This window comes from Manacus vitellinus, unplaced genomic scaffold (genome assembly GCF_001715985.3).
Source record: "Manacus vitellinus isolate BGI_N305 unplaced genomic scaffold, ASM171598v3 scaffold_13_pilon, whole genome shotgun sequence".
Lineage (NCBI taxonomy): Eukaryota > Metazoa > Chordata > Aves > Passeriformes > Pipridae > Manacus > Manacus vitellinus.
Window position 1 is genome coordinate 7,154,959 of NW_021938999.1, and position 17,220 is coordinate 7,172,178.

At 35.0% G+C, this 17,220-nt stretch overlaps 1 protein-coding gene across 6 annotated transcripts in view; it reads right to left on the reverse strand.

Moving 5' to 3' along the window:
* The window catches only part of TAFA5 (TAFA chemokine like family member 5), a 426,158-nt gene that overhangs the window by 170,111 nt on the left and 238,827 nt on the right, over positions 1 to 17,220 (reverse strand). For all 6 annotated transcript variants that reach the window (XR_003915586.1, XR_003915585.1, XM_029958100.1 and 3 more), the window contains one exon: positions 14,995 to 15,144. Coding sequence is in view for 4 of the 6 variants with exons in the window: in XM_029958100.1 (XP_029813960.1) it covers positions 14,995 to 15,144 (150 nt within the window). In the remaining 2 variants the exon portion in view is untranslated. The remainder of the gene's footprint in view (positions 1 to 14,994; positions 15,145 to 17,220) is intronic.

Here is a 17,220-nt window from a genome sequence, read left to right on the forward strand (position 1 = left end):
GGAAGAGAAAAAATAAATGTCAATTTTATGTTAAAAAAGTGTGCTAATAACAATAACAATCTAATTCTTTTACATATTTGAGCAACATCTACCTTACTAATGTTATCATAATTTTCTCAAACCTCACTTTCACAGACATCATAAACAATTTATATATTTATACTGCTGTAATTTCAATCTTTACCTTATTTTTTTCTTTCTGCTTATCATGTGTATATGTCTACCCTGATGAATTTTCATAATAGATATCCCATGCATATTGTACTATCATACACAACTTTTCTGTAATTTTTCATTTAGGCTCAAAGATCTTAATTCTTTGTCAGTACATTTTATGCTATGGGAAAACAAAAATAAGAACCAACAACTTCTCTGTGGAAAATATAATATGTAGGTGCAGTATTCTTAATTGAACATTTCAATCTTAAATATTCTGTAAACTAACATTTCAGTGAAGTTCCATAATTTTTAAAAATACTCAAAAATTAGGTTGAAAATTGAAGCTAGCAAGAGTACATTAACAGGATGTTACACCTTTAAATCTCATCATATTATGATATGAATTCAAAGGTCAAAGGCCCAGAAATGCTATTTTACATTATTTCAATAAACATACACAAAGAAAGAAAAAAAAAAAAAAAAAAAAAAACCCAAAACAAAACCAACACCTTATGTTAACACTCCAAAGTAAAAGCAAAAAATTCCAGAGTACAGAAAAAATCCAACCCAAAATGAGAAGCAGTCTGAACTATTATTTTAACTTCAATCAAAACGGAATAAGAAAATTTTAGAATATTGTCCAATCTTTTTTCAATCCTGACAGCAAGTAAATTAAAATGTATTTTTATGTTATGTATTTTCTTCATTTTTTTTTCCTAAAACATGAACTAATTCAGAAATATTATTTCAGGTTCTCGTTATCGTGAGAACCAAAAGAGATATTTTCATCTACATCTTCATATGAGACAGAATCAAAACATTTCTGCCTTGACACTCCATACAAAGCTAAGGATGAAGCAGAACCCAAATATTTAATCTGACCTACAGACATGCTCGGAGAAAACTGCACCTAGATGTCTATAGGCTGATTCAGCAACACAGTGCAAAGAAGGCTATCACCTTTTTTCTAAACCAGAAAGTTCAAGGCATAATTTTTTCAAGTTAAAAGCAGAGTTGGAAATGCATCTTTGAAAGCTTGTAAACAGCCAGTTTGTATAATTAAATCAAGGTATTCACCTTTGTAAAGTTACCTTGAGTCTTTCTATGTGCTTATTTCTATTCATGTGCTAATTTTATGGAACTTTGTTTCACATGAACCAGTAGATTACAAATGTCACTTGCAGCATCTCCCATGTGCAGTCCATTTCACCTGTATGCCCAAACCTACTCCATGTGTCTCGGTCTGTAGCGTTACAAGGCCTAAACTACTCCATGAAAGGCATATCTGTATAAAAATCCAGAAAAGTAAGGATTTCGTGAGCCAGCTTCAGTTCCAGAACACACAGAAATACCCACAATGAGAGAAAAAGAAATAATTTATCCAAATGAAATATGACTTCAGAAATATGACTTCAGAAACAGGCTACTGGGAACTCGAAAGAGTAAGAAGTGTGGGTGGGGATCTGGTGTTACTGTGGCAGGGATACAGAGCTGAAGGTCACGTCCCTAGAGGAAACAGAGTTTCATTAATCCCACTGTAGAAAGAGCATTATTTTCTGATTTTGTTTTATGTTTTTCATCCAAATTAATCCAGATCTGCAGATCCAGAAGTGATTCAAGATATCATGGGTGTGTATACATATTCATATTTTTCATCTAAAACTCTCTATTCCAAATAAAAGCTTGCAGTTGATTATTAGTAGATTACAGGGAAAAGTACTCTATGTAAATAAATTGTAATGTAAAAACTTAAAAAAATGGAAACCATTAATGCAAAGAACTTGAAAATTCAAATTATTTTTGCATGAATCTGAACCTCTCCTTCAAACTTCTTTCTTACGGGAAGCTTGTCACTGCACTGATCCCATCATTTTATTATTACATCTAGCTATCCAAAAGAGTACTGATCCAGTAAATTCAAATTCAAGGAAAGAGGTTCATTAGCTTCAATAGCATTCTTAATTTGACAAAGAGGTTAAAGTATGTGAACCTTAAATTATAAGAATATCAAGACAGGAATCATGTCTCTCTGTCTGGGTAGGCTTTTTTTTTAATTCCATAATAGGATCTAGACTCATCCTCATGTTCCAGATATAGTCATCAACATCTGAAAGAGAAGAAAAAACTATTTCAAGTACAGAAACCTTTCCATAATCTTTGTTTGCACACTGGACACAATGTCATTTTAGAATTTCCTACACAAAGAACTGGCACCACTTAATTCATAATAAATTAGTTTAGCCATTGTAATAGATGGATGGCCTCTTACACTGGTTTAAACCTGACTTGAGTCCTCTGGCTTGTCCCGGAAACTACTCTCATGGGTATAATTAACAGCTTAGGACAATTACAATTGCTAGGTTACACTGGGGCTTTTTTACCTGCAAAGTCATCCTCGGCCAGCAAAGTAATTTCTGAGCAGAAGCACTAATTGTTGGGGAAGATTTCTGTGTTTTGGCCTTTCAGCTCCTAATTTATTCATTCCAGTGCCACATAATAATAGACAAATGAAAGGATTTTATATTTACTATACACAATATAGACATAAATATGAAAACCAACATACAGTTATCACAAAATAAAATATCATGCTGTGCACAGTACCTACAGAACTGAAGGCAGCATGATACTCAACATACACATTTTGTTTCCAAATGTATAAACCAAAGAGTTCTAAACTGTGCAAAGAGGTTCAAAATTAGCTGAACTCTACGTTGCCTATCAGAATACTTCAAAATGTGCTAGATCAGTACTTGATGCTGCCAAGAAATGCAGCTAATATCACTGGTAAAGGAAGACAATGCTAACTCAGCACTTTTTAGTGTAGGATAGTGAAATCACAAAATAATTAAAGTCTGATGTGGATAAAAACGAACAAAGGTCAGGTACTTACAATATCATACAGACCAAGACTTCCACTTCTGATGTGTTGCAAATGTAAAATTCCAAAAACCACTTAATTTGTGAAAACAGTCTTCAGAAAATCTGGTACTAAAGGTCTAGCAGTATTTTCTAACAGTGAAGACCTACCCAACTATCCTAAAACCATATCTCTTCCTGCCCCAAGACTGTCAGGCTAGTATGCTTTGGCAGTTTATCTGCCAGCTGCCTACCACTTCGACAGACAGTTGCTGATATTACTAACCAGGCTGCCAGCAGTTGAAAATAAAAATTCAGGTAAAGCCTATAGAGAAACTCAGATTAAAAGAGACAAGCAGATACCTGTGAGAGTTTCTGAACTTCTTCGAGGTGAAATGTGCAGAGAAAACCTTGATACTATTAGCTAAAACATGGTATGTTCCTAATCCAGTTTCACAAAGTTGGATCACATTAAAATTGAGTTCCAACCACTTTGTGGGAAGCATGATTAGTCTTACAAAGGAAGCTTAAACTCAAGCTGGGAACAAATTGCCGATGTTCTTCAGGCAGACAACAGGCCCCTCTAGAGGGACCCCATCAGCTATCACCCCCACATAAAGAGACAGTCAAACAGAAAGAGGACATGTCAGTGTATGGAAGCAGATGACATCGAATCTGGTTCACGTACATTTAGGGTAGGGCTACGCTGGACCTACACTCAGTGCTCCAGTCTTCCTTTCCATGTTCCATGGCCGGCATTTCCCTTGCCTTTATATTTGTATATAATGATTAGACTTCCAAAACTTACATCAAAATTCGGAACTAAGGCTGTTAAAGCAAGAATGCAAATACTGTCTAAGTTAACTACTTACTTTTAAAAAGCTGCTAAATATTCTTAGCAAGCCCTCAATGTTTTATGCTTAGGAAAATTAAAAATTCAGTAGTGCATGCAAAGCTGAAGTCTGAAGTTTAAAACATGCTTGCTGTTTTGTGCAGAAGACACCCATCCTACCAAAGAATGCCTGTTCTTAAATTCTTTTCATTTGTATTACATATACCCCAGATAGTAAGATTTACATATATATTTATAATATATATGTATAAAAGCTGATTATTCTCAAGGTCAGCAGGACTGAGTCTTCCAATTTTGTAGAACTGTTACATGATATAATTGAATAGAAAAACAGTGGGTTTTTTCCACTGGTTGTTGTTATTCTGCTAGTGCTAGCCAGTGCATCAAAACATCCTATGACAACTGAAGAAAAAAACAATTTGTAGACTTTTCCCTCCTTAAAAAAAATCAAACTCCAAATCTGTTCTATTCTTTTTCTGAAACACGTAATTTATTTTTTTTATACCCTAAAGAAGAATTTATTTCTCCTTTGTGACATCTTCCTTCATATTCAATTGGGGCTGAACCTTGCCCTCTCAAAGGGGATGAGCAAGGGTAGAGGTCCTCCGTGTATGGCCTTCTAGGAAGGATGCTAGAGGAACCACTGAAACTCTCAAAGATGTACTCTGGAACAATTGCATGAGAATTCCACTTTTCCACGTCTACCTCTTCTGAGAGTACAGAGAAGTTTGGACGGCTTTCCTCCTTATCCTACTCCCCAGAATCTGGATAATTAACAAAAAGAAGCAGCTACATATCCTTATTTCCTTGTATCCTGAACAAACAATGATTTGGTGTATCATTAGACTGCAAGTGCTTTTAGTCTAGGACTGTATGAAACAGACTTCTGAAGCACCCTGCATGCCCAGGATATTGTAAAAATAACACAACAGTAAAACATAAGCAAAAGAAGTTATAGAAATAAAAAATACAGACATCTTAAAGTTTATTTATGAAATGAAAATGCCATTTTTTATGACACGAATAGTTTTTCTTCCTGCAATATGACCTCAACCCATAACCCCAAGGGAAACACAGATCTTCTGCATCACCATAAATAGGTAGGTTTCTAAGATTCTGTCTTCCAAAAGGCTATTTTCTCTGAATTGGCCCTGTGCAGACTATTCTGAAAGAGACATACTAAAATGCCTATCATTAACTACTCTGGTCCAGGTGCTGGGTGTAGTAGTGGTATTAATATGGTCACTAATTTAGCAATAAATTTTAACATTTTCTAGGACTCTTCTGACACAGATATTAAACCTAAGGTTAGTTAAAAATAAAGTGGTACATAGCTTTAAAATGCCATTTCTAACCATGTTATAATCTTTCTTGATTCAATTTCATTAAACATTTTTTTTTGTTTATAGTTCTCGGTGCTCAATGAGATTATTGGGGGGGGGGGGAATATTCCTTGACCATGCTGCTTTCACATAGTGCCAGAAATGTAATTTAGCTATAGTTTTATCTCACCCATTGATGGTAGGGGTATTTACAAAGGTTCATCTTCCTATATTCTCTTACACTCACTGGAGACAAATATGTTGCCCTGACAGAAGCCCACCTTCACACATGAATAGTTTCGAAAGTTTCTCTTTTCCCGTTCTTCTGGGGATAACTGGAAGGTAGGATGACAACCAGAGGGAGTAATATAAACATGTTACATTTTTTCCTTAAACCGCCTCTAATCAGTGAAGACAGTGGCTTTTCCAGAAGGCAATCTGAGCAGCTGATGGCCTGAAATGTTTATACACATTAAATTCAAGTAGAAAACCTACTCTGCTAGTCATCCTATGTTCTCTTTAATCCCATAAGAGAGAAAAAGAAAAAAGCTTTCAGAAGTGATTCCAATATTGACGCTATGTGGTCTTTGATATGCCCATCTCATACCACTCTCTGCACAGGGAATTTACAGTGACCAAACTCCTGACCAAACTCCTGAATTTAGGAATGTCATGTTGACCTATTGCCTGAAGTTAGGTAATGAATCAGACTGCAATCAGACTGTTGTGGTTGTTGATAGTGCTCTGCCGCGAGATATCAAGCACAGAAAACTCTCCCCAGTGATTCAGAGCATGCTTATGCTAATGCATCATATGTTCTCCAGTATTTTGTCCAGTTCAATTTAAAATGTCTGTAGTAATTAGGCTTCTAGTCACTTCCTCAGAAAATTGTTCCACAATCTAATGTCACATAATCTCCAACCATTTTTCTGTACTGAAACAGCCATCAGAGCACACAGACGAAAGAGGATTAGACTACATGGGTGACTGCGTAGGAATGTCAAGGAAGTAAGGGAAACAAAGCTGTTAGCACTGATGAACTAATGCATCCAATGAAACACCAGGAGGATGAAGGTGTTGTCTTTCAGATGAAATGTGAAAGCAAGGCACTAAGCATTAGAGGCAATTAAAGTTCTCTCAGCACTCTCTGCACAGTATCAGTGTTAACCCCTGGCTCCTGGCCACCTTCCAAATCACATAAATAATTCTGCTTTCCTAAATATTTCCCTGCCCTATCATTTAGAAAGACAGCCATCTCTTAACCCAAAATAGTATATTGATGCCAGGTTTAACCTCAAAGGAGGATGCTTATGAGTGAAAAGTATTTCGAGTTTGGTGACTTTGTTATAGGTACAAGGCTTAGAGAAGTATTTTATCTTCAATTACATTTTATTCCCTCTTGCCCTGGCACTACATCCCTTATATATCCAAAGAGTTTCCTCTCAATCTGCGGTGTATAATCCTTCGGAAGCTTGTAAAAACTAATCTGCCTATTTGTGCCATAACTATTTAAACCTTATTCTGCTCCACCCCTGATTTGTTACTCCATAAACATTCTTAGCTCATGAAGGGAGATCAATAGGTCTACTTGCCATTAGGAAGCAGTTGATCCCTAAAAAAAAAAAAAAAGTACTCAGCCTGAGAACCCATAAACCTGACTTTCAAGCAGTGATTAGTATTCACCCTCTGCTACCTGATTCCTGAACAATTGTTCTGCAGAAAAGAGTAGCATTATGCAAAATCCAGACAGATCCAACCATAGAATCATAGAATCATTCAATATCTCAAGTTGGAAGGGACCAGTAAAGATCAAGTCCAACTCCCTGCCCCTCATAGGACTAACTAAGAGAAAACCATATGATCATGAGTGTCGCCCAGAGGCTCCTTGAAGTCTGACCAGCTTCATGCCGTGACCATTTACCATCAGTTTCATTTCCTGACCACCCTCTCAGTGAAAAACCTTTTCCAAATGTCCAGTCTGACCTTCCCCTGATGCTGTTTCATTTCATTTCCTTGTGTCCTAACACCAGTCACCAGAGAAAGGAGATCAGGATCTCCCCCTCTTCTGCCCGCCTTAAGGAAGTTGTAGACTTGATGAAGTCAGCCCTCAGCCTTCTGCAATCTGAACAACAAAGTGACTCCAGTTACTTCTCTGAAGTCTTGTCCTCAAGACCTTTCATCATCTTGGTAAGTCTTCCCTGGACACACTCTAATAGTCTGATGTCCTTCTTATATTGAGGCACCCAAATCTGCCACAGTACTTGAGGTGGAGCCTCAGCTGTTTGAGTTTAGGTACCAAATACTTCATAACATAGTGAAGCCCTTAACTATCTTTCTTCATTAAAATATTCTCTTGGGGTAGTTATCAGTGTGCCACTTTCCTAAGCAGGGGTTCGGTTTTCTTTTTCAATGGTTCCTTGCTTTTTTGTCATGTCTTTAGTTATTCCTTTTGTGGATTCTCAGTCAGGAGAGGAAACCTAACTTATTTCCCCATATTTCTTATAGACACATCTGTGTTGCCACTGATGGTGCAGCTACTGATATGTTCCCTTTTATATTGCTCAATTTCTGTCTTGGGATTGAACAGTGATATTTCTTCCCCAGCAACACTTTAATCTCTAAGTGAGACTTGATATTCATTATCAAAGAGAACAATTTTTTTCTACGTGAATATGTTTGTAAGATTTTACTAAGATTGTGATATTATTTAGATAAGAATATCACTCATCTTCTTTTGGAATGTCATGTGTTGTCCTTTGCAGGAAGCAAAGCAACTGAGTGAAACTCAATCTTCTAGGCATTCCTAAATGAAAAGTGACCCACAAGGTGGAAATTGTCACACTGTGCCTGTACCATGCATAGGAAAGGGAAGCCCATGAGTAACATAATAGTTTTACTTCCATTGTCAGTAACTACGAAAATCTGCACTTCAGATTGAATTGTCTAGAGGCAGCTGAAAGAATATAAAGTGTTGAACATGCTCCAGTGCATCTGTAGTTACAGCTGCATTTATGACTGTATATGTGGAAGTTAGGGTGAGGAAAGGAAGAAAAGAATTATTAGTTCTTTAAGTCATGTTGAAAAATATGTTTTACACACATGGTGGTGCAAATGCATGGTTGCTATCCTTCCTCACCATTTATTTAAAAGAAAAAAATGATTTTAAAATTGTTTCTAGGTAGGAATAAATAGAAATCATTAATATTCTAAAGTACAGATTAAGATGAGTACCCAGTGGTTATTTTATAAATGAGCATATACAGTGTTTGGAACACTTCAGATACATCATAAGAAATAACCACTAAAAGACTACAGAAGCTCAAGAAGTTATACTAAACCCTATAAGGGTTATTGCTTAAATAAGGATATATAAGCATTGATCAAAACATTATTTCTTTAATTCCTTGAAAGATATTCTAATATTGCATTGCATTATTGCATCCTACCAGCATATGCAGCATTAAAAATGATGCCTGGTTAAATATTCTAGGATTGTTTAAAAGCCCTGAGGATAAACAAGACTAATTTATTCTTTGGAAATTAAACTCATGACCATTGTCAGAATATTCCAGGCAAATATTAAACATTTCTTTACTATATCATGTGGCCTCTCATGTAATAGTATCTACTCAGTAATATCAAGTATCTAAAAATTAGAGATTTAATTTTGAGAAGTACTAGATATCTCTTGTACAGAAGGTCTTCTGTACAAACTGGACACTCAATGAATTTGACTGGTTAGTATACCTGAATCTTCAAAAATATAAAAAATATCTAAACTTTTTTGTGATTCGGGAACTGAAATGTTGGTATGGACAGTGTGTTTGATACCAGGGCTCTCTGTGCAAATAAAGAAAGGAAAAACACAGAACAAGCAGAATGTTATTGGGATAATTTTTCCAAAATATTCATTACTGGCAAAATATTCTCCAATATTTAAAGTAATTGTCGCTCTTTCTCAAGAAGAAGAGGAAGGCAAGCTGGATACATGTTCCAGCCTGTTTAGCTTCATAACTATCTACCAGAACAGTCAATTGTTTTGCTACACCATTATGTAATTCATACTATTTGACCAGGGTCAAATAGAATCATAAAGTAATAGGAAGGAACCTTTAAAGATCATCAACCGCCTTGTTATGGGCATGGACATCTTTCACTAGATCAGGTTGCTCAAAGTCCCTTCCAACTTGACTTCGAACGCTTTCGAGGATGAGACATCCACAACTTCTCCACTGCTCATGGAACAACTTGTTCCACCACATCTGTCTCACCATCCTTATCTTAAAAACTTCTACCTTATTTCCAATCTAGAGATACCCTCTTTTACTTCAAAACCATTGTCTTTGTCCTGTCATTAAAGGCCTTGGTAAAAAGTTTTCTCTTTCTTATAAGCCCCTTTTATACATTGAAAGGTCATGACAACATCTCAGCAGAGACCTCTCCAAGATGAACAACCCCAAATTTGTCAGATTTTCTTTCCAGAACAGGTGTTCCAGCCCTCTGATCATTTTTATGACCAAACAGTCCCACTCTCCTCCTAGACTTATATCTTCCATACTATACAATTCACTGTTTCTGGTCCAGCAAAATGTCTATGTAGTGTTATTTAGTCTCCTTTTAATTTAAGATCCATACTGCTTTTCCTATTGGTTTTTCTTGTTTTAAATTGACATAACTTAAATGGAAGAAATTTAAATATATAGAAATTACTGTGAGAAAACATTTGAAAATATCTGCAATAAAACCAAGATGAAATAAATATTACAATAACAAACATATTAAATATTCTTAACGTAAAAGCATAAAATCCCATTTCAGAAAATCATTATAGTTCTTTTTTTTTTGGTCCCTGCAGTATGTATAAGATAATTTAGAATGATGAAGCTGTCCAGGTATTAAGCAGTTTTGTTTCAAGTGCATGACCTAGGATTCTATTAATGATCAGTTCTGACCCTTACACGTCCCCATAGACTCCTAGAGATAATGAGAAGGGCAGGGAATTATTGATCGAAACTAATGTGGCTTCCTTGTAGATCCTGAGTTTCTATGTTAAACAAAATCAATCAATGCCAACTGAAAAGCATGTTAATCATAATGCATGAACAACTTATACCAACTAACATACTATAGAAAACAATATTGCTACAATACTTAGAAAAGCAATTAAATATTATTAAAACTTTAAAAAGTAAAATAAATAACAAACGAACCACAGTTTGATTTGTAACATAAATTGTCTGAATGCTTTGAATTAATTTACCTGAGCTCCAGCTAGTCTAAATTTAAGAATTTTGGATATCAGGATTGACCTGTTAGGATTTTTCATAGCACCTAGTGGACATAAAAGTAACCAGTTCCCAAATCCAGAGCATAAGAATCTTCTAGTCACAGAATTCAGGTAAGCAAATTAACAACTGCCATCCTAATTTTCTCAAGCAATTAAACTACTTCTCTCATCACCTGTTTCTATCTTCTGGAGAAAATTGCAGTTTATTTTTTAGCTATAAACATATATTGGACAGAAGTACTGGAATCTATTAAATATTTAAATGTTCATTCCATACTTCTCAGGATGCTCTACTTGTACTTTATGAAACACTTTGGCATAACAAATCTTACTTTCAGATATACACAATTTTTGTGAAAGAACACAAATCATGGGTGCATCTGTACACAAACTGTTATCAAAGCCTTTTTTTGCTTGCTTTAAAACAAGTTTAAATTAGCAAAAGTACTGTACAAAAATAGAGAATAATTGCTATCTTCCAATCTCTTACAGGCTCCAGCTTAAAAACTGATAAAGCTTGACCAACACACAGGGAAATTACTCTGGTGATAAACCAGATGTTATGCTGAAACAAAATATCTTAGTAATGCAACTTAGGTAATTTCTATGGAATTTGACCTCAAAAAAGGGACTAGGGAACATTAGTAATAAATAATAATAATAATATAATGAAAAGTGCAGGCAAACTACTGTCATAATACCACAGAACCAACATTCATGAATAAAAATTACATCACAACCAAACATATCAAATATACATTATGACTCTGTGGGTGTAGAAATGAAGCAATCAACACTAAATCAAGCTTTAAATCAGGGTGAATATTGATGCCATTTTTTCAGAATACATTAGCAATCTGCCATACTTAAAGACTGCTAGAAAAAAAAATACAAAGTAATTCAATCCTCTCCATTACAGGGAAACATTTCAAGAAAAATCTCTGTTCTTTATGCTCTGCTGAGACCAAGTCCTAAACACTGCATTTTCATTTCTATGAATTCCAGTTTTACCTATGTGACATTCACAGTCTTTCCTTTCTTAGGAAAAGACCTTAGGTGATGCAGCACTGGAAAGCAGAGTGGACTTGGGTAATCAACTCAGTTCTTACTCTAAGAGCTATGTTGACAAGTGCAATCTCAGACAATGTTTGTGAGGTTTAAGAGCCCTTAAATTACTTACTCCTTTTGCTACAGGAATTGACACTTGCATTTCACACCTCCAGGAAATATACTGCATAACTGAATATATTCTAAGGTACTTCTCTCCACTGAACAATGAACAAATGGTAGCCAGGTACAACATGATGTATTTTAAGGTTGTAAAAATTACCAGCTTGGTACTGAATTTTCAAACCACTCTCATGCTAGAAGCTGTAACACAATTGTCAGCTAACATTTTCTTGTTAGTAGGTTAGGAGGTCATACTTACTATGCCTGTTTCCTCCACAAATGATTTTGCATTAATTATTAAAAGTCTAAGGTCTAATTCTGCTGCCCTTACTTTAAAAATAATGTCATTAAAATCAAGGCTATATAAAGAATAAAATGAAAAGAACCAAGTTTTTGAGTTTTTTTGTCTTTTAGATAGCAGAAATGGAATCTCAAATAGCAGGTATATTCTTAACATGAAGTATAATATAAATGAAGGAAAATTTGCAAAAGTACATTCCACATCCTATTTAAGAAAGTTCAGAAGATTATTTATTTTTTTTGTTGGGAAAATGGGATTCTTTATTGTAAAAAAACCCAACAAACAAACAAACCAGCAATTATGTTAGTTGTTACATTCCTAAAACAGCTGTATTTGTCTTAATATCAGAGATAAAACTAGCTTATCTTAGACATAATTTTATGTTGCTTTCATGTCATGTTCAGAATAAAGCATTAAGTAGTTGTGTCTGAAACATTTCATTCTAGAAATGAAAAGTCACTATATATTCTTTAAACTACAGACCCGGTAGATTCACAGATGGACACTTGTCAGTCAATGGCCAATTTAGATGCCAGCTTTACTTTCAAGTACAAGATTAGAGACACAAAAAAGTGCTCACATTGTCACTTATTGTGTTGACGGCATGTAAAACTATTTTTTTAACTTCATTCATGACAAAAACCTACAGATCACAGACTTGACTTTTCCCTTCATTTTAATCTGGGAGTTTGATACAGTTCTAGGTATCATCAACCTTTCTGAGCTCTGATTACAAAGCATCCCTAACAGTGTCCAGGAAAGCAAAGTAGCATGTCATACAGATCTTGAAGTAATCATTCCTAGCAAAGGGCTCAACATCTTAACTATAAACATTTCCCAAAATAATGAAGAATCATGTTATTAGAACTATGTTATAGAATCATAGAATATCAAGTTGGAAGGGGACCTCAAGGATCATCTGGTTCAACTTTTCTAAGCAAAATCACAGTCTAGACAAAATGGCCCAGCACCCTGTCCAACTGAATCTTATGTGTCCAACACTAGGAAATCCACAGCTTCCCTGGGGAGAATATTTCCATGGCTGATTGTTCTCATTTTTAAAAATTATCATTTTGTGTCTAATTCTAATGTCGTCAGGAGTAACTTGTACCCATTATCCCTCAACTTTTTCATATGATTCTTTGTCAGCTTAAAAAATAATTAATTACAGTATTTAGATACAAACATTAAGGGGAAGCTCTGTTTTTAAACTGATGAACTTCGACATTTTTCAAATGTCGAGTACCACATAAAGAACCTTCCCTGATTACACCACCTCTAACTACAGATCCTGTCATTCAGTTCTCTGTTTTTTAAAAATTATGATCAAGCAGATTGACAGCAAAAGCAGAATTTGAAACAGACTTATTCTTAATGAGTTCTCAAAAAAAAAAAAAAAGAAAAATGAAAAAGTATTTTTAAATATCAGATTACCTCAAACCTTAAATTCTCGGAAAATAAGCTAATATAGTAATTGGAGGATGAGGTGCAGTCATGTCTTCTTACTGGCATGTACATTCCAGATATCTATGATTCATCTTAAGACACTCACAGGTCTATTAAGCCATGACAGAGAAACAGTGAGTACCAGAGAGTTCCGATTTATCTGATTTATCTTAGGCACTTAGGGTGAGATAAATTACTCTGAGAAGGTGCCTTTTGTTTTCACTGGGTATAAAGGAAAACTGGAGTTACTAACAACTAACTTTGGATACCCAAGTTACAGCAAATCAATCTCACCATAGGCCAAAACTGGCTGAGGAAAATTATGTTTCATTTCCATCAGCTGGTGCAAAACTCTTTTTATCTCCTTAGAACTTTGTTGTGTTAAAATGAGAAATGTAAGTTGAATTTTTTTATTGCTAGTAAGTATTTTTCCTAAAGTTACAACTATAAGTGACACAGTAAAAGCATTCCTTTTTTAACCAATTAAATCTCATGATCTTACAATAAAACAGGAAAGAAGAATTACTGGATACAGTATTATATTACGAAAAAGACAGCTAAGAAACTGTCTTACAGAGTACTAAAAACAGAAAAAGGAAAATGCAAAAATAGAATGTGCATGATGTTCTATATTTAGCTTTGTGGGTAGGCTCTGAAATCTCCTTTGAGCTGTCTTTGATAATCACTGGTACAATCAAATTCTGAGGCAACAGTAGGGTGTTCTCAGCAATGTTTTTATCTGCGGACTCAAACCAGTCAGAATTCAAAGGCAATCCATGAATTTCTTATAGTTCTATACATAAGCATCTTTTTTATTTTTTTTCACTTTTGTCAACTGAGCCTAGATCAAAACATACAATTTTGCATCACTGTTTTCAATATGTCTCCAATTTCATTTTAAATATGAATGCTTGCTAAAAGCCTTGCAAGGCAGACCTATCTTGAAGATTGTCCCACTATTAACACAGCTGTAACAGAGAATTTCATTTGTCTCAAAAAATGATATCAAAGTGAAACATTTTCATGTCTCTCTGTATGTGAGCAGTTTTCCAGCTGCATGCTATCAGTGCATCTGCAGTGAATCTTACAGAATATAATTTAAAAGATAGAAGGAATGCTGGACATGTGAGGTATATTCAGATACTATATTCCAACTACAGCATCAGTGTTTTCTTCAACAGCATTAAATATCACACATTAGCCTGCCAGTGGCATAAGACCCTCGAGGCTCTTTTGCAGCATTTCTTTTAATGTTATAAGGAATAAAAAGTAGAGAGAAAACGGATGCCATTTCACTGCTAATCCTATCACCAGATGCAAAATATAACAGACCATGCCCTTAATATTCAACTGCATACCAAGCTAAAACAAAAGTAAAATTTCCAATTAAAAAAATGTAATTGAAATCTCTATACTACTAGTAAGTAATACTCTTTGGGTCAATTTCAATGGCATTGCCATTGCTAGTTGGGGCACATGAAAATTTCTTCCATAGAGTATTTTTTTGTTTGGTTGAGGTTTTTTTTATATGAGACAGTACCAGTTTACACCATTCTTGTATTGGCAGAAACTGATTGAATAGATTTTTGCTTCTTACCATCAACACATGCTGGCCTTGCTCTTGTTGTACCGGCAATCTGTCCTTTTTTACATGCACAGCGAGCTGTTTGTCGGGCTATAGTCCTTCGGGGCTGACTGCTATCTCTGTCCAAAGTAACAATCTCACATGTACCTGCAGCCAGTTGACCTGGAAAACAAACCAGCAACAGGTACCAGAGTCACTGAATGCACTACAGGCAATCTATTACAGCCAAATAGAGTCACGGCCCTAAGTCACAGCAGACACTCCACAACAAATGGGCAGCCAGCTGATGGATATAATAAAACTGAGATGACATACAATTTTTCTTTGTGGTGGACATATGAAACCCCTGCAAACTGGTTCTGTCAGAAAATGATTATTGTTCCATAAAAGCCAGAGAGTTGAGGTTACACAGGTTACTTTTACTTACGTCGGCTAAGTAAAGGAACAATCTTTTACAGCAATGAAATTTAAATGGTATGCTCTTTACATACTTCCAGAAAAGAAATTATAAAGTATATGGAAAATAAAAACTTCCCCATATGTCCATGAATACAGTGAGGTCTTAACTGCTTTATGTGTTGGTTTTGAAGGAAAAAGTCTTTCAAAGCGTGTCCATGCTTGCCAAACTATAGTCCTTTGGCTCTTACTTCATCTAAACTGAATTCTCTACCTGACTCATATTTGATGTAGCTGTTAGTTTCTTTTTCTTTTAGTTTCTTTTTTTTTCTTTTACCAAATTTACTATTTAACTATTCTCCAAATTACTTAAATGATACTGCACCCTTAGCTCTGTAACTGTTTACTTTTTATTGACTTCTCCAATATATGTATCTTTTCCTGAGTACTAAGGAAATACAAACCACCTAATTCTGAATTTGCCCATGCTATGAGAAGCAAAACAAAAAGCACAAAAAATTCTTGTGTGAAGAATATTAACCTGAAGTAAAAGCTATACATTTAAAGTTATGTACTTCCTCTGATAAAACCATAAACCAAAAGACTACCTTTTACATGTAAGAAAGACACATTATTGAATTACAGTGTGCAGAAAGACTGAAAAAGCCTCCCAGCTATCACTTAGTATTACATGTAATTTCTGGGGGTTATGGTGCAGCAATAAACATGTGCAACAGTACATCTGCAAATCACAAGCTTGCTATATTTTGTTTTTACAAAAAAAAAAAAAAGTGAACAAATGCAATATTCTTTTTGGAAAAAAAATTATGCAGTTTAAAATATTAGTCACAGTATTTTTAGGCAGCTGAAATACTGAAAAAACCCTATGAGACAAAAAGAAGAAATTCTAAATCTATATAGACATCAAAAACAAAAACAAACAAACAAAAAAAACAAAAACAAGCAAACAAAAAACCCCTGAAACATATATGAACGGTCTGTAAGTCTAACAGTACAATGCTATTTCTCTAGGCTGCATTTTTTTCATTCAGAATACAAGGTTACCCAGTCTATTCTTCTCAGAAGCAGCTTATGATGCTTATTGTGCGGAACAGAAAAACATTGTAGCTCATCCCACATATATGACATAAATATTTTCTGGCAATTGTGTCACAGGGTGCAAAGATTTCAAGTATATTGAGCACTGCAGCACAGTGTACATCCAGTGTTACTTAGCTTTAGATGGCTATAAAGCATGAGAAGTAGTATTTAAGGTTATGGAAGACCATCTCCAGGGATGGAGTCATCTTGGTGTAAAGCATGTCCTCTCTGCCTTTCAGTAGGTAGAGGGTAAGTCTACAGGAGTACCTTACTTAGATAACATGAATGATACTTTGGCTTTTTAACAGCTTAATCTGGAAACATAAGGTCCAAAATAATGGAACAAAATGAATATGCTTCTTGTAAGTACTGAGTTACAAAAACTAGGATACCTTTCCTTTTCAGGGAAGTTAACATAGTGACCTCTTTCAAAGATAGTAATGAAAAAAGGCTGTTCAACTGAGAGCCTTGGAACACGCTCCACTTCATTCCTGAGACCAGAGAAGAAATTTCAAGGCAGCAGTGAGTGGAGTTTCACTGGAGCATTTCCAATTGAGAGATTAAGAGCCACAGTCTACAAACAGTCATAAAGACTCCATATTTTCATTATATTTTCTTTGTGTACTTGCAGTAAACAAAGCAATTCACCACCTTCCAACCTGAACAAAATAATCTTGGCAGAAGAAAAGACAAGCATCATCAGAGAACTCAGAGCCTTCTCTAAAATTTTTTTCCCAAGGA